At 44.1% G+C, this 19,035-nt stretch overlaps 1 protein-coding gene across 1 annotated transcript; it reads right to left on the bottom strand.

Moving 5' to 3' along the window:
- Nucleotides 1–10,091: 10,091 nt before the first annotated feature.
- On the bottom strand, nt 10,092–14,680 carry CALCA (calcitonin related polypeptide alpha). Its single transcript, XM_054068009.1, has 4 exons — nt 14,570–14,680; nt 13,436–13,531; nt 12,983–13,114; nt 10,092–12,160 (listed from the first exon to the last, which is right to left on the bottom strand). Exons 2-4 carry the CDS (start codon nt 13,519–13,521, stop codon nt 11,962–11,964), a joined length of 417 nt encoding a protein of 138 aa, XP_053923984.1. The 5' UTR covers nt 13,522–13,531; nt 14,570–14,680; the 3' UTR covers nt 10,092–11,961.
- Between the last annotated feature and the right edge of the window lie 4,355 nt (nt 14,681–19,035).

Below are 19,035 nucleotides of genomic sequence, written 5' to 3'. Positions count from 1 at the left end.
GGAATTGTGACAGCAGTAGGAGTACCAGACCTCAAAATACCTACCTTTTTGATGAGGCTGTGCAGTTCCTCATTAGCTGGGAAAGGTTTCATGGGCTAAAACTATCTTATTGGTACGCATTGGTTTTGGAAGCAGCTCAGTGTTGACGTTTTCTGTATTCCTGTATTTATCTGTGATATTTATTATGAGGTAGCATCAGATTTGAGCCAACAAGCCTGAAAATATGCTTCTCTTTAAAGATGTGTAGAAGTCCATTGCTTTTCAGCAAAGCACTTGAATGCCCTTTTAATTTTATGTCTACGGCACTGGAGCATGCACTTAACTCTATTTTTTGGAATTACAGTCATTGTTTCTAGACGAAAAATGGACAGTTGCCAAACACAGTTATTTCAGTTCATTTATACGATTTTCAGTTTTGCAGATGCCTACCTGGAAAAAACAGATCAGGTGTACTGCACAGGCAGAGCTGTGCCTGGCACTGCTTTCCTCTTGAGGGGTATTTGCTATAACAACTTCGTCTGCATCATTCAGAACCCAATGAATAATTCAGCAGAGTTTCATTACTCCACTGGTCTTGTTTTGTTTACTAGAATATCATCCTGTGTTTCAGCACCCATCTGGTTTCAGGCATAAAATCTGTGGAAAATGTAGTAGTTCACAAAGGCTGGAAGGAATCTTTTATCTAATGCTGGACTCCTATAGATTCACAGTACCTTCGATTTTCTGTTCAATAGAGAAAGTGAAATGAATCAAGAAACTCAGCATAAACTAATTGATATGTACATCTTGCCTTCCTTACAGACTGTGGCAAATTTCATTTCTCTCATTGGATCACTTTGAATTGAAAACAAAACACACTGGGATTTGGAGAGGTGTTCCAAAGTGCAGTTTAGCATGCTCTGTTCCTCTTACATGTTTTGGGTAAGCCCTGTGAACACTATTCTCAAAATACAAACAAAATAAGGCTTGGTCTATTCTGCAACATCCGCTACTATCCCTCTTATGCAGATATTATACTAGCAGATACATGAATTCTAATATAAAACAGAGCAGGATTTCACTGTCACAGAAATACCGTGTAGCAGTGAAGAAAAGATACAAAATACTTTGACCAGACTAACCAGACAAGACAAAATCTAAAGCCTATGGTTATTCTGCTCAATAGCAATGCTTCTATGCCCATGAACTTAACTTTGACATTTTCCATTGAAGCAATTACTAGTAGTTCTCTATTTAATTGTTAATTATGTGTATTGCACATAAACTTATGCCTAAACTGTTCTGTATTAAAAATAAGAAAAATATATTAACATCTTCACTTATTTCAATAGCGCTACAAACAATTGATTTTCCTTTAGACCATCTTCAAAACTGATAAAACCCCAGAAAGATATTTTTGCTTTTGTGTCTTTTCTAGTCAGAAAGAGGACAAAATCAGCTTGAACTTGAGCAGCAAGTGCCATTTTACATGAGAACAACAGAAAGTTACTCTAAATTACTCGCTCACACCTCTTGATAAAGGAGGTATACCAGAGTCTTTCCGTGTCGCCTATGCCCTCTAGCTTCTAGAAGATGTATTTACCAATCACTATCAACTTGAGCACATTTATATAGTTTTAATTTCCATGCAGTCATTAAAACCTTACTAAAACAGAAAGTGAAATGCCTTGTCCTCTCTTCTTGCTAGATATAATTTTCATCTAAGACTGAAACAAAGACACAAAAAGTTAGTCTAGATTCTCATTTACATTAAAACCACTTCATACTTCTGTGTAAATATAAATAGGCTTTATAAGTATATATATATAATATTTATATCAATTTAGGGTCCTCCATGAGTGCTGTAAGGGACCTTCAGCTCACTTGAAAAATGCCACCTGAATTCCAGGAATTAGATATACCAGTCTGGAGAAAAAAGGCTTGTGAAACATATGACGTATTACTTCTTATTCTGACTCAATTACAAAGTTAAATAAGGTCATTATACAGTATTCAGAAAAAAGCACCTAGTGTACAAATTGCTGTATTTTATAATCAGTACACTGGAGGCTGTACTTTGTGAAGCCACATCAAATTGGATTTCTGATTGGAGAGTAATACCTGGAAAAAACGTGCCAATAGAAAAAGGTAACCCTGGTGTCCATAGCTAGAAAACATTGCAAGGAATACTCAAATTAGCAATAAGAGTTTCAGTGAGGAGAAGTACTGGTCATTACGGTGAAAGGAATGTCTCGGGGACTCTGGCACTACCCGGGCTGTTCTTCATTCTGTGAATGGGACACTTTGTCAACCTGTGCTACCAAGAGCCAGGACACAGTGATAAGGCTTTTAGTTATCACTTCAGCAGCTGTAGATGTTGTTGTTATAAGCTGACATCCCATTATCTTTCAGAAAGTCTCTGGAGTAACTGAACAGGGACACTAATCCCCTCAAGAACTTAAATCACAAAGATATTTCAGTTAGTTAAAATTATATGCCTGTGGTTTTAAAATAAACAATTACAAAACCAGAGCTTTGAAACCTGAGGAGCAAGATAACACATAGCTCTGCTACTGCCTAGCTGGAAAAAGTACAATATAGACATTTTGCCTCTTCTGACAACATAAGTTAGGAAAGAGATACAAAACGCAGCTTCACATAAGGCAAACTAAACTTTTGCATATTGAAGTGTGTAACCTTACCAGGAATAAGCTGAATTATTAGTAAATGCATAAAGTTTACGAAAAATTCTTTGACTTCACTGTCAATATACATAAAGTGATTGAAATGGCTTGGTATCGGATCTGTTTATCTGTAATTCTTTTAAATGAAAACTAAGGCAGTTTTCATCTAAACTCTGCAGTTTCAGCTATTGAAGGTCAGATCCATTTCCTTCTTCCATTTAATTCCCTGCTTCTATTACATTACGAACACAAATCAATATTCATTTTCATAACTAATTTAACACTTAGATAGTATCTTTATAGAATGATAAAAAAGAATTTTCCAGCATAGGAGGAAAGGATTGTGTTAACTAAGAGTTAAAACCTTGCTTGGGAAGTACACACACACGCGCACACAGAAGCATCGCTGGGAGGATTGCCTTCTTCAGCCTCTCTAGGAGAATGGACATGCTAAAAAGCACCTCTAAGATAATTAGCCACTTCCATAGATGAAATCTGCCTGTCCACATAAAAATCACTGCATTGGTATTGTCATCCTTCCCCCTGATGCACTTGCTTGGGATTAATTTGCAATAATAGGCCATTCCTACCTACTAGTAACATAAACTATGATGTTGTTCAACATAAAAACAGGGTTATATCATGAGCTAAAAATGAAATTATAAACTGGCCATGTAACTATTTTAGGAACATCTGCTAATTAGAATAATTGGCTCCCTCTGCAACAAGATCATGAAGGCAGCCTTTCAAGCATGTCAGCAGAATAATGGGCAAATTAATGTGGCAGACATAATTGATTTGGACTTTCAAAGTGTTTGCAGAGCTACAACGTAGCTACGAAGATTCCAAATAGCTATAGGATGAAGTTCTTTTATACAGCAGAAATGGTCTGAGAGGGAGCAAACAGAAAATAAGCAAAATACATGATTTTCTAAGCAGCAAAACAGATGTGTTCCTTATGATCATGACTTACGACTGCAGCTCTACAGGAAGACAGCTAATTGTGCAACAAATATGGGTCAGTGGGACCTACCAGGATGGGGACAATTGGGATTCATGATCTGTGTCCGTTGGCTATGGGAGAGGAGGAAAAGGCACCCTCCACCACAGCCAGAACCCAGGACCACAGCTGCTGCAGGGGGGACAGCAGGCGATGAGAGGCAGCAAAGCAGCATGGAGCTGCACTTGTCCTCATGTTGTGACAGAGCTCATACCTCAGGAGACAGGCAGGCCATGCACTGGGAAGGGTCTTTTATACATCTCTTTCCCAGGGGCCAAGAGGAAATGCCTTGGCCACACAGCAAGGCTGGGACACTGATCTGGAGGAGTAGAAGTTGTCAATCCCCCTTCCTTCGTTGTGGAGGGCCTGGGGCACAGCCTGCCTCTGTGGCATCCACCAGACACAGAGCAACCTGCCTTAAACCATCCTGTCAGCCTCTAGCACCAGGCAGATCCAACCTTTCTGACCCAGCTAATGGAGGGAACTTAAGACAGGAGAACACCAGCAACACTTGGCTAGTGCTGCAAGAGACAAAACACCATGTTAAGAAAGACAAGGTAAAGCGCTGAAAACACTAATCTGACTGTCCTTTCCACCCTCCTGTGCTCTAATGTGGACTGTGGCCTCTCAGGGAAATGCCTGGGGTCACTGACAGGTTGTACCTATGTACAACATACATGACTGTCACCTGCAGAAAATCGCACTCTTTGCCATGTAGTGTCCTCAGAGAAGACTGGCTTGCAGACTCTCAAAGAGAAACTGAAAAACCAGATGGATTTCTTACATATATACCATAGTTCATGGACACTGGTAGATGAACATAACATCAAATTGCCTCACGTGCTAAAGTGACAAGATGCTCTTAGGAAAAGTCATTAAAATAAGAAGAAATGTGACACAACACAGAAGGAAATAGAAAACTCAATTCACCTTTTGTGGGTAGCAAATATGGGTGTAATGAAGGACAAAATGGGATCTATGAGTCGTTTCTCACACATCGGGGTGGGGAAAGTCTTCCCAGAGGTACACATTCAGATTTTGTAAAGGCAACATTTGCTGTTGTGGAGGTGTCACATCTCAGCCCCAAACGAAAGAGTAATTGGTGCAAACAAGAATTGTGATAAAGCCAAGAACAGAGAGAAAGATGCTGCAGTGATTCTCACTATTCCAAGGATTGATCAGAAATCTCCTCAAGGTGTTGCAATGTTTGGCATAATTTAGAAAATGGGAAATTTACTTTACTTTACGAAAAAAAAAAACCAAAAAAAAACACAAAAAACCCAGGAAAAAATATAAGAAAAAGAAAAAAGAAAAAGGTACTATACTCCTAGGATATTTTCTGCAGAAGAGAAGAACTTTGAAAGGCATAAGGAGTGTCCAAAGCAGAGGAAAATCCTGTGTAGAACAGGGGAAGAATGTGGTACCTTTAAGAACAGTAAACGGCAGCAAATGGATACGCAGCATGGACTCCTTCCAGCAGCTAAGGCAGCATTCACCAGTGCACACAACCAGCTTGGAAAGAAGTTGCCAGTGTTTAACATGAATGAAATCAGGTTTGAAATGCCAGGTTCATCTCTAAAAGGTATTCTCCTGTTCTGAGATGGTTCATTCTAGAAAAATGCACAGACCCAGATTCTCCAGCATGTTTTAAACTCTTCACCTTGTAGAGGTGTTCCATCTGCTAATTAGACATGACAAAGCTGGATTAGATAACCAATACCAAAATTTACTACTGCCTGCTATAAGTCGCTTTTGGCAGTGTTCAGTGTCAGAAGCAATAGCATTAACTCTGTTCCTTTCTCATGCTGCAGATGATGGAGGCTTTCAGGAAGATGAATTAAATTCCACTAACAGAAGGAGGAAAAAAAGGACCTAAATATCTGGAGAGAGCCACAGTGAAATCCTACTTTGTTTTTTTCAAAATTATGCTCTGTCAATGCATGGCAATGTCCTGGTTCATGATCCTGAACCAAAAGCTCAGTCAGATCTAAGAGCAGGAGGCCACATGCCTCTTGGCAACAAGTACAGCTTATGTGTGTTCAGGCAGCTGCAAAGGTCTGTGAAGACATATGTGGGCATTAACTCTAGTTATCCATCGTCTTGTCCCCGCAGTTGCTGGTTCACACCTGCCTGATAGCCCACGGGTTGCCACAGCGCTGCACAGTGGCCCTGGGGACCTGTGACACCCCAGGGAGCCCACCACACCCTCCTACAGGTCCCCATGCCCGCAGCTTGCTCTAGCAGGTGAGCGGGTGAGTTTGCCTCATGGCACCAGCCCAAGAGGCTGCCCCTGCTCACCCAGCCCATGTCTAGCTGTATTCACCAGCAAGACAAAAGCAGAAGCAGGTGGGTAAATACTTCATCTGAGAGAGTTCCATGGATGTGTGCCCTCACTGCTCTTATTCATTGGCCACAAGATGGTGCTTTTTTCCTTCCCAGTAGCTCAGAGCAGAGGACTGGGCAAAATTCATAACCTTTCCTGGTCCCACACGGTGCTTCTGTCCAGATTTGTACTGGAAAATCACTAGAAAATAATCTGCAAAACTGAAGCCCAAAACCTCTAGAATGTCATGAAGAGAGTTTACAATAAATTATCCTGGAGTACTGCGATCAGTTCAGGAGTCCTCAGCAGAGGGAGAACGTGGATCTGTTAGAGTGAGTCCAGAGGAGGACCTTGAAGGTAATCAGAGAGCTGGAGAATCTTCCATACGAGGACAAATTGAGAGAGCTGGAGTTGGTCAGCCTAGAGAAGAGAAGGCTCCAGGGAGACCTTAGAGCAGCCTTCTAGTATTTAAAGGGGGCCTATGGGAAAGACGGGGAGGGGCTCTTTATCAGGTAGTGCAGTGATAGGACAAAGGGTAACAGCTTTAAGCTGAAAGAGGGGAGATTTAGATTAGATATTAGTAAGACATTTTTTCCTTTGAGGGTGGTGAGGCACTGCCAGAGGCTGTCCAGAGAAGTCGTGGGTGGAGTTGTTCAAGGCCAGTCTGAACGAGGCTTTGAGCAGCCTGGTCTAGTGGGAGGTGTCCCGTGGCAGCAGGGTTGGAATAAGATTATTTTTGCTCCCTTCCAACCCAAACCGTTCTATGATTCTATGATCCTCAGGTATTTCTTTTTCAGAAATTTCTTCCCCCTTTGCCTTTACTCGCAAAGTGCACTCCCAAAGCCTTGTTTGCACAATGCTTAAAAAATCCAACTTATTTATTAAAGAAAATGCACACTAACAAACATCTAAAAACATAAGAACCCAATTATAGGCATGATGATACTGCCTTGTAAACAATACAACACCTTGTGCATGACTGATCTGTACTGTTTTGGCTGATTGAACACTAAGTAACTTGGGTTTGACGCCACTCACTCATACTACACTGATGTATCTTGTGCCAGCTTTCAGCATGTTTAGAATGGCAATGTAGTTAAAATGGAAAGGTAAGTACATAGGAAACCACACTTTCCCTTACTAAGTGCTAATTTCAAAATATATTTGCTCCTGGGTGAGAAATTTGGAAAATATCATCAAGAACAGCACTTTTAAAAAATGGAAGCAATTTCTTCCACTTGTTCACAAATCCAGTCAAAGCAATTGACAAGTTTCTAGTAGCTCTGCAATTCCTCCTACCATTTCCACTGGCTTAAAATTTAGAAAAATCAAAATATGAGTGTTTATAACTCTAGTTTTGTCTTGTTTCAGTTGTAATATGTTTCTCCTAAAGCTCTGAGTGACTGAGTTTTGTGGTGAAGGATTTCTACCTCTTCACATTGTGGAAAAGGGTCCTCACCTTTTTTTCCTATTCACCCTTGCTTTCATAGTGTTATTGCCCTCTGTCCTTTACAGGCATATTTATTTGGTGAGTGTATTGCATATCTCCGCAGATAGAGATCTTAATGAGAAAAGAGACAGAAAATACAAGAGAAATAGATCTTGAGATATGAAAGTAACTATTTCTTCCTAAGGAAAAAAGAAATAATAAATAAACGAAGAAAAAAAAAAAAAAGCACATATCACGAGTTTCATCTAGCATTCCTCCAACCAGGACAATGTGAAAACCAGGTTACCAGAATCTGTTTTACAGGTTAGTGTTGGCACAGGATATTATTCTGAAGAAATTCCTTTGGCTGACAGAAAAATTGCATAGCCTCGTTAAACTGGAAAGAAGGACTAATAGTTTTCAAAAGAGATGGGCACTACAGCTGTCACAGTATTATGTGAAGCAGTCTCAGGTGTCTCTCAGCATAGAATGGCTGTAAGGGGGAAATATAAACTGCCCAAACATTTGGATTTTAAAGCTAGAGGAGTCCATGAATGTTGCGTGACTTCTTCCTGAACATGAATCACTCCCAATATGAATATGAATTCATCCAAATAACTGTGCTTAGGCATTTTATCTTGGAGAAAATTAAGCTTTTGTGTGCTGTAGTAGGGAACAAACTTGCCATCTGTCCATAGAATCTGAAATGGCAAAGTTCTTACTGAGGTAGCCGGGAGATCTCAGCAAGTGATCCCCACTTCATGCAAAGGAAAATGGGGAAAAACACCTAAAATCTGGCAAAGAATGCTTCTGGATGCCAAAACTGGTAGTTGGGTCTAACTCAACCAGGTCCTCACCCAAACGCAGGGCAGTGCTTCACGCTGTGGGTGTAGTACACCCCGTTACAGCTGATTTCAGATACTTCAGAGGAAAATGGAAAAAACCACTAAACTATCTCTGGACAACTGATTTGCAAGCCAAGTCTGAATATCTCTCTTTTGCCCATTTAGGCACTGGAACTTTCCTCTTTTGGTTTATATCTTCTACATGATCTGCTTTGTGCACTGACTAACCATGGTTGAATGTTCCTCAAGGAGCAAAACCATAGCCACAAACGAGCATGGTTCAGAAGCGCCATCCCTGGCTGGCTATGTCTACACCTGGTTGATCGTGCTTCGCTTTTTCCTATTACACCTGCAGCAAAGACAGACAGACAGTATGAGATCCTTACCCTCTACCTTGCACAGAGATGATCTGATGAAGCAAATTCTGGAGTCCAGCTGTGGAGCACAAAACAAGTCCAAACAAATATCTGACTCAGCTACTAAACTGAAAAAGCAGCAGCTCTGAGGAGGAAGTTGGCAGCATCACTTGGAAGTCCATGGATTGCATCCAGCTACCCTCTTCTCCACTCACTCTAATTATTTATCCTTCATCCCTAAATAGATTCTGCCTCAGGATCACTTAAAAGAAATGTACATTTCCGTAGCTCCTTTTTCCTCTCTCTTTCTAATTCACTTTGTTGACCTTAGACAAAAAGCTACAAAGCATGTTAGGCCATTCCATCTGAACTGCATCCTGTATGAAAAACATTGTCCTAACCTACATATGACAAAGTTTGTCTCTATAGTTTTAATAAATATAAGTGTGGCTTCTTTTTATTTTTCTGACTAAATGGTGTCTTTCTGAGCTACTGCTTTATGAATTTACATAAAAGGCAGCTATTCTTGCTGTTCTGAACTTCTGACTCAAATCCTAGCATTTATAGTTAATAGGGCTGTAGCAGCTCAATGGGTCATCTGATCTGCAACGATGCTGGGTTAGTGCCAAAAGTTTCTGTGTGTTCAAATGAAAAATCAGTTTCTCAATCCAAGTGTATCTAAAATACTTTTTTTAATTTTGCGTAAATTCACAAATGATACAATATTGAAGTGTTTGTTCTTTTTTTTTTCTTAAACATACTGTACAATCAGGTTAGTTAAGTGTTTTACATCAAGGCACAGCACACTGTATAATACACATATGCCTTGCCAGGCAGCAGTTTAGTATAATCCCCGAGTTTCGGCCGTAGTGCCAGGATAAGTAGCACAGATCCCATATAAGCTAGAAGATAAATAAATAATAGATGCTGTCACATTTTATTTGAAATAGAGTTGCATATAAAAAGAATATACAATAATTTAACTTTAATAACTAGATCTCTTGTACTATACATAACAGAAGTGTTTTCATTTGTATTAAATAAAACATTTTCAGTATTAGGATGCAAAATTAATCTTTTTGGCTGTCTTGATTTATGGAGAAGAGTTGTTTTCATTAGAAATTAAAGTTGATTTTCGGCTTCATGGCAATCTGAAAGAAACAAAACCAGAGTTACTGATACTTTACCAGTAACATTTGATCATAAGCAAATAATTCCAACCACAGTGCTGCATTTAGTTAAAGCACCATGAAGCCAATTATCTAAGCAGAACATCTAAAAAAGCTCTTCTTCATAGTCTAAAAGTGCTACTGTTATAAATAACATTTTTTTATACTATTATTTACCCTGCCATCTCAGAGATTATCACTGTAGGTCTGTTATTGATCCACTAAAACTAAAATGCTGATAATGCCACAAAGTTGCCTGCATTGCAGATTCTGTTTATTGCAAAGTATTTACCATATTCACATATTCAGCTTTTTATATTTGAACACTTCTTCTTCGTCTGCCAAAAGCCTTGGATCCCACGTTGGTTGGTACAAAGTTGTTCTTGCCCACTCCTCCTGACCTGCTCAGGAAGTCTGCCAGACGATGGGTCACGCAGGTTGCTGTGTTGCATGCTCTCTTCTGTGCTGTTACACTGCTTTTCAAAAGGAAAGTAAAGAGTTAGTTTCTAAAGTTAGACCCTGCATACAGTGAAACGTGAGAAAGTGATGCTATTGCATAGTAAAGATTCTTCTATTGAAAAAGCAGGCTTGTTGTGCAGCAGGCATTTGCAGCTTTTGCATGCACAGCTTACAAGCTCTGAAAGATGCACATTTATGTTTTTCCAAGTGTCAGTTAATAAAAGGTGACTAAGCTGTAGTCACCTACTTGCAGGTAGTGACTGCAAGTCACTTTCTTGGGCAATTGGACTGAAGACTAAGTCAAGCCAAATTTTCAGCAATACCTGAGCCATTGCCTGCCTCCAGCAAAAGATTATGACCAACAGAGAGGTGCTGAGGAAGCCCAGGTATGGAGCATTTAACCAACCCCCACTTCCTTCAAAAGCTTGGATCTTCCTTTTGTTTGTAGCGCTGCTGAAGGACAGTAGCAGATACTGATTGAAAACTCACTTCAACACCTCTGCTCCATAAAACCCGCAAAGCACACGACATTCTAGCACCACTGACAACTACAGGAGATTTATCAGTGACTCTGGTAGGGCTGTAACTGCACATCAGCTGACCAGTTGCCTTCAGATTTAATGGGAATGTTGGAGTCCCTCATTCCTGGAGTTAGAACCCTGTCTAGTAGAGCACCTCACCACAGGAAGTGTTCAGCCAGAGCTCAGCCTAGAGCTAATAATTTTGCTAGACAAGGGGACTTCAAGGCAACCGCATTCACACAATCCTCGCTTGAAGCAATTTGCTACTAAAGCAATAACTTTTGCTTGTAGTAGGAGGAATTTTTCACTGATAAGCATTATGAGACAGTTCACTAATGTTGACAACAAACACTCATTGTAACACCAATGTCAATTTTCTGGAACAGGTAAAAAGTTTTGGAACTAGGAAGCTGGTTTTGCCTCTTAACTTACAACTCATCTACATTTTATTGTATTGAATTAATACAAATATTTTAAAGAAACACAAGTTTTGAATATTCTACTGTATATACCTATTGTAAAGTAATAAGGAAAAAGGAAAAGAACACAAAATTCTTACCTGGAAGTGCTCAGTACTCAATTTTAAACAGGATTACATTTCTAGTTTGTTTGAACAAATATGTATGAGCCTTTCCCGATTTCCTTGCTTCTCAAGGATCTTCACTAACAAGATTGGATGCATGCCCGGTTACATCAGTACATATGAATGTATGCGTACAGTTTCATTTTCTAAGTTGTCTGTCAACTTTTCTAGAATTGCTGGCATTGCCTCTTGAACATTAAGACAACTTGTAAAATTTTTCTAGCCATATTTAAAAATCTCACAATCTAAAACAAGTTATTAAATCAAGCAGATCTAATCCTTATAGAAAAAATAGGTTTATTGAACAAATGCATGAGCAAGCAGAAAAGATAAGTCTACTTGAACATTTAGCAGCCAGAAATGAAGAGCCTTGTTTAGATTTTTTTAATAGGGTCTAAGAAAACCATCTGAAATCTCAAGGCAGTGCTGTTCACTTGTATTTATTTATTTTTAACCCTAGCCTAGAATGCATGTTATGTTCTGTCTTTCTAACACTAGGTTCACCTCAAACATTCTCTGTCGAAAACAAAATCAAAAGAACATAGCAAAGTTAGCAAAGTTAAATCCACATGCATCAGGTTAAAAAAAGGGATGAGGGGAGAAACAAGCATGTCTAGTTGTTTCCTAGGGGTTCCCCATAGTTTGCATAGCGTTCATGTTCCAGGTCACTCAGCACATTTCGTTTCTTGCCAGGAGTTCCAGCCCCGACGTCAGTGCGAGGGTAAGTCTGCAATTTGTGCAATTCTTGAGACAGTTTGCCCAGCACACAAGTACTCAGACTGGCACAGCGTTTGGAAATAGGTCTATCCAGGCTGCAGGGGGGAAAAAGAGACAACATGCCCAAAGAAAGAATAATCTCAAACATGCATGTTCATGCATTTCTTCAGTACATAAATATCTGCAGTTAGGAAACTTAAAACATAATAAAAGAAAAAATAACCCCTCGACATCACACTCCATGCAAGGAAGGTTCGCACAAATGCAGTCAGAAGGAAAACACTGTTTTTCAATGAATTCAACTTCGTTGAAAAAGCAAGTTCATTAGACTTCTGGATGTTCATAGTCAGGGGTCAGAAAGTTTTACTTTCCATTTATTCAGCATGCTGTTCAGTCTCTCATACATCATCGCCATGCTTTGCAATACAAATCCTATTAGGATAATGCAAATGCTCTTGCATGCCTTTGGTCTACAAGGGAGAGTGGCGCTGCGTGCACTGGGAGGAATAGGTCCCTTCTGCCAGGGACTTTCCATGCCTTACAACATCATGCACTTTCACGACAGAGAATCCGAGAGTGACAGAATGGCCCCCTATCATTCCCACTAGGAAGACATACCTTTTTGCTGCCATATTTTAACACAACCCCCTCATTCAAGTTCAAATCGCCCTCCACTTTCAGTTGTAAGAGACAGATAACAGCAGGTTAACTAGATGGAAGCCATTCTTCTCATATCAGTATTAGGATATCTCTGCAGTATCATCCTTTACCAGTTAGGTGACCACAGTTAGCCATAACCCCAAGAAAAGAAAAAACATTTTGACCTGCAAAGGGTCTGCTCGTATTGCTTTTGCTAAATGTCAAACACATAACATTTCCCCCTTGCCCTTCTCCTGCCTCAGGACTGCAGTCCTTACCTGTTCCCCTCAGAGGCTTGCTCCACCTCTTCTGCTGTCATCTGTATGAACTCTTTAACCAGCGCGTTTAATAACCTCCGAGCTTCGTAATCACTGAGCGTCACTCGATCTGTTATGGACTCCAAGCCAGGTCTAATCAGAGGCAAGCAAAAGAGGATGAATAAAACACGGACTGCTGCAGAGATCTATGCAAAGGAGACGGTTTTGTCATGCAGCACTGCACGTTATCGACAGTGTCTTTCACTGGTGTGAATATGTAAACCATTCTCATGCACAGCAGTAGGTGTTTTATAGATGTAATTAAAAACCCAGTGTCAAAGATAGCATCAAAAAAAAAAAAAAAAAGGCAGCTTTCTCATTCACTGTATTCAATTTCCCTCCTAGATCTCTAAAGAACATAAGTATTTTTGTACCATTCATATATAGCACTCATCAACAGGATCAGCTTCTTACCTGACTGGGGCTGCCTGGAAGCTATCCATCTGGCACATGACCAAGGCATAAACAGCAAGGAAAGATGAAATCTTCAGCATAACCATGATTTCCTCTCTACAACAAAGAGGTACATCAAGCAATGGCTGTTTTCCAACCCTCTCAGTCCTATAAGACCTCAAAGAGGTCATCGTTTCATAGCCACAAGTAACACAAATACTAGCAGCTTTTTTTCTCTCCTTTTTTTAGCATTACCTTCCAATTTCTTTTGATTATTGCCATTTTGCTTTGTTTTCCTCCAAATTTTAAAGTAACTTAGCAGTAGTAGAGGGGATAACAATGCAGCTTTTCAGAGCTGCAGTTCTGTACTGCTAGCTGCATTCAACTTTAAGGCAGACTTTCCTTCAAACTGGTGGAAAACATGTTCCTCGGACCAACTACTGCACACCATGTCATAGGCAGTGTGTCCAACGCAAGCAGGCACGGTTAAGGGATAAGAATCACAGCAAAATAAAAGTGTTTAGGGTTGAATATTCAGAACGAAGTGTCGCTGTTAACACTTCACGTGAAGCTGCTTCTTGACAATTAACACACTAATACCCTAGTTCAGATTACAATGTAAAAATGAAGCAGCTTAATTTCAGATATTTCTACTCTTATAGCAGAAAAAGAGTAAGTTAAAAAATAGTCGTTGACACAAAATCTGTAAAAGATGAATAATTGAAGGTATTTTCTTTGACATACACCTTTTCTTTCCTGTAAAATCTGTAAGTCGGATTTAAACGAGCACATCATTAACTACTACGCCAACTGCATCTCTACCAGCTCCCAGTTCTCGATCCGGCTCACCGGAACGCCGGGGCCCCTTTCTCCCCGCTCCCCACCGCCCCCCGGGCGCTGCCAGCCCCGGCAGAGCACCCGGCCGGCACTGGGGAGAGCTTCCCATGAACAGAGACCCTGCAACGCCCGGCGGAGCCCTCCAGGTCGTGTCGGCGCGGAGAAGGAAAGAGAGAGCCCGAGGACTCGCTCTCTCCCACCCTCCTCGGCTCGCATCCTCGCACACGCGAGCACATGGACGTGAACGAAGGCACCGCGGCCCCGCACAAAGCTCCGCACGCCGGGAGGCGGAAGGGAGCCAGCGGGCAGGGTGCTTACCGGCGGTGCGGGGCGGTGCTGCGCGGTGCTGGGTACCGGTGGCGCCGCCGAGCCGCGGTCCCACACACCGCCCGCCGCCTCCCCTTTATACCTGCCGCCGCCGCAGCCTGCGTGGGCGCCCGCGCGGGGCCGCCAGCCAATCAGTGCCTCGGCCGCCCGGTGACGTCATGCCCCGCTCCGCCAGCGTCCCATTCACAAAAAAACCCGGCGCGGGGCCAGGCGCTGCCGGGGGCACTGCGGGATGGGGGGGCGACATTCACGGCGGGCGGCCCGGCCCCGCTCCTCCGCGGAAGCGCTCACGCGTGGCGACCTCTGCAGCAGAGAGACCGCATTGCAGAGCGGGGCCGCTCCCTCCCCGGGATTCCCCGCTCTCCCGGGGGCCGCCCTGCCCGCCTGCTCGGCAGGCGCTGTGGCTTCAGCGGGGAGTCCGGTGGCACCGAGCGGCCCTCCCGGCGCCTCGACAGCTGTGCTTGGGCGGGGGGGCTGGGCGGGAGGGCTAGGGACAGCCGCGATGTGCAGCGGGGCTGGGTACCGGTGCGGGATGTGAGCGGGGCTGGGGGTCGGTGCGGGATGTGAGCGGGGCTGGGGATCGGTGCGAGATGTGAGTGGTGCTGGGGACCGGTACGGGATGTGAGTGGAGCTGGGGACCGGCTGGATGTGAGCGGGGTTGGGGACCGGTACGGGACGTGAGCGGGGCTGCGTGCCGGTACGGGATGCCCGCGGCCGCCGCCTCCCCGGGAGCCGCAGGGGCTGGCAGGAAGTGCCGACCCCTGTCCGAAGGGGGTACCCCCGGGCTCCCTCGCTTCCCCAGCAGGGCAGGGGGTGCTGGCGGCCGGCCCCGACACCTGCAAGCAGCTCCGTGGCTCCAGCGAGGCGCTCTCTGCCCTGTGCCCGCCGAGAGCCCACACCGCTTCCCGCGGGACTGGCCCGCGCCGTGACCTCGAGGTCCTCGATGACACCGTCATCATCATCACCGCCTCCATAACAACGCCCCTCTCTACGGGCAGGTGCACGGAAGAGGCACGGGGGAAGAGGAGGGGTGCGGGTCGCCTCCCCCCGCTGCAAGGCTGAGCCCCGCCGGCGGGATTAGCGGGCAGCTGCCCTGTGCGCCATGCATCACCCGCCGAGGGCCCTTTGTCAGGGCGCGGCGGCCCCGCACCTGCCCGCGCAGGATGTTTGCCGAGCCGGGGTGTTTGCCAGGCGCAGCGAGCACCTGCCCGGGGGGAGGCGGGCGGGAGGTGACCGGAACGCGGGGAGACGCGAGGCGACAAAAGCACTGCCCATCGGCGTGGGGAGATGGGCGAGAAGCGCATCAGGCGCATTGCCTGCACGCGTGAAGGTCTCCCGAGAGGAGGCGGCAGGAGCGCCGCCCCCGGCCGCCGGGAGCCCCCCTCGGCGCTGGGGTTGCCCGAGCGCTGCCCCGAGCCCCGGCAGCGGAGAGCCAGGCGCGGGGGTCGCGCTGTCCGTCTCTGGGATTCCCCGTCCCTGCCCTCGCTCCGCTGCACTGCCGTGGCCTTCGGTCGCTCCCGGCGCCGCCGGTGCGTCCCGGCCGTGCCCGGCGGTGACAGCGCGGCTGCGGAGCCCCGCGCATTTCGCCGCCCCGCCGAGCGCAGCCGCATCGCTCTTACGCTACTTGAAAGGGACGGGGGAAGCTTTCCCGGAGACCTTTTGGCGTTTCTTCATTTACTTTTTTTTTTTTTTTGCAGAAGACGATGACACGGGTCGCTTCCGACGGCAGGAATCGTGTGTTTCACCGGGAGGTGAATAAAGCTGGAGAGGACTGCGGGGCGGGGATGGTTTTGTTGATACGCATTTAGCTTTGACGTTTAAAGAGGAACACAAACGTAGTGAAAAACACAGTGATGGGGAGATAAGGGTTTCCCCTGCTTCCCCTGGCTGCCAGCCTCCCGGGGCGCCTGCCCCTCAGCCCCCGGTTCCCCTTCCCTCCCGTTTCTCACGTTAGTTTTGCATAAAGACGACTGCAAAACCGTTTAGAATTGGGGGGGGGAAGGGTTGGGTTCTGGGTGGTTTGGTTTTGTTTTTTTTTTTTTGTCGAGTAGCGTCCTAACACGTCTTCTTAGCTTTTCATGAGCTGCAGCCCTCGGGGGCAGGGGAATAGTCCCTCTCCAAGAAAGCTGGTCGCTCCCGGGGCTGGTCGCTCCAAGAAAGCTGGAGAGGGGCTATTCGTAAATGTTTGTGGTGATAGGACGAGGGGGAGCGGGTATAAACTGTGGAGGGGCAGATTTAGACTAGACATTAGGAAGAATTTCTTCACCGTGAGAGTGGTGAGACACTGGAACAGGTTGTCTGGGGAAGCTGTGGCTGCCCCATCCCTGGAGGTGTTCAAGGCCAGGTTGGATGGGGCAGCCTGATCTAGGGATGTCCCTGCCCATGGCAGGGGGGTTGGAACTGGATGATCTTTAAGGTGCCTTCCAACCCAAACTATTCTATGATTCTATGAAGCGATGCGCTCCGACGTGCCGAGCGGGAGGGAAACGAGAGCTGAGCTGCACAAAGGCTTTGGGGATGCGTTGAAATACGCAGGGTGTGTGGGGGCTGTGACGAGTCGAAGCTTGGTCCGTGTCCAACAGCACCTTCTGCCCGCTCGGAGGTGCGGGCTGTCCTCGCCACAGGCGCTGGAGGAGCGGGGGAAAGGGCTCGCGCAGCTGGGCTTATTTCCGTTCCCTGCCCGCCCTGCGAGGCTTCCTCCCCACCTCCCCCACAGCCAAATGGAATATTTCGTTTTAAATAGCATTTCCATCGCACTTATGCTCATCACGGGAATCCCCTCGGCGGAGTTCTAAGTATTCGATTTCAAATCTCCCTTTTCCACGGCTCCTATTCTAAGCTGGTTGTTTTGAGGTTGCATTTACAAACGTCAGGTAGCTCCTAAAGAAGCGGCTCAGCATCACTTTTGCAGTTTTAATGTGACCTGTACAGCTACATCAACAGAAATAAAGCGAAGGAACTTAAATGATGTGGCTTCCAGTCAGGCATATCTCTCTCTCTCTCCCTAACTCCACTGCCACTGTTCCTTTCCTCTCCCTAAATTAATAATTAAGAATTCACATTTCCTTTGGGGACTTATTTACATCTTTTCCACACAGAATATTCCAGTTTTAACTTTAAAAAATCCAGAGGACTCTGTTGGAATAGCATATTTCACTTCCTCAGGGGGAAAAGAGTTATATTTCATCTTGTGGTTGATTCCAGGCTGTTAAAAGTCCTTCTTTTGCCAGTGCGACTCGGCCTCAGGCTGGAGCCTGTAGGATGCGGTGATTACAGGATTTCAGATGCCAGCATTGCTACTTTAAGCTTTCACAGGAAGAAACGTAAATTTAAAGCAACAGGTATGAATGCCAATAGAACTACTTTTGTGCATGTATAGATGAAATAGTATTTGGATGTTGGCAAGTGCTTTGGCTGTTCTTTGCCAGAGCTAATGGAGGGACTCCCAGCTGGAACGCTTGTCCTGTTTTTTCCCCTCAACTATACGTCATCTGGTCTCACTAGATACATTTTCTTTTGTCTAATCTCTCTTCTCTAATATGTAAGAAAGAGAAGAAAGATGGTTTACCCAGTACAGCAAACTCCAAAGACCAGTTTGTCTATTTGCAGAAGTTCTCTTCCACGAATAGTTCTCTTCCACAAATATAGTTTTCTACATGTTTCTTTATCAGGATAACGGTTCCTGTTGCTAGGTAAATTCAAACCTAGAGGGTAAGTATTCATGGAAAAATTAGCACAGAGGAGTACTTATGAGCACTACAGTAGGAAAGCAAGACGCTTACTGAAGCAATCTGTACCTGAGAACCTGTTCTGCCTTTCTTGGTGCCTGATAATACACCAGGTAAAATAATCAGTGGTATAGGTTCAAAGCAAATGAGCTGAAGACCTACAGAATGACTGGATTTTTTTTTTTTAAGAAGTCAGATGATCTAATGCAACCTTCAACTCCTTCTTCTTCAAAGAAATTTATTTAAAGTTGTAGGGAATAACAAAAATCTGTCCTGTTATAAAGTGACTTTTTCTACACTAGATAAAACTTACGGTATTTTACTATTCGATATTATTTAACAAATGCATTTGAAAGTGCAACCAATTTTTTCTACTTTAAATATTGCTATCATGTCAACAAGCAGTAGACACTGCAGTGAGGTTTTTCAGTGTTACCATATGACAGGCTGTTAAACAGAAGTATCACATCTATATATTATATATGATATATATATCATTTATATATGATATATTATATATATATCTTTTTTCTCCAATAATAAAATGTAATTCTTCAAGATAGACAAGACTCTGAGCTGCTCAGACAAGATTTTCATTCCTGAGAATTGTTCATATCTGACAAGAGAGGACTGTACAAAAAGGAAAGGGTAGAGTGATGACGCCACGGTCCACAGACATGGTAAATTCGTCATAAGAGAGATGAGCATGATTCAGGTCTCCACTCTCTC

This window comes from Cuculus canorus, chromosome 5 (genome assembly GCF_017976375.1).
Source record: "Cuculus canorus isolate bCucCan1 chromosome 5, bCucCan1.pri, whole genome shotgun sequence".
Lineage (NCBI taxonomy): Eukaryota > Metazoa > Chordata > Aves > Cuculiformes > Cuculidae > Cuculus > Cuculus canorus.
This window is presented reverse-complemented; position numbering and strand designations above follow the sequence as displayed.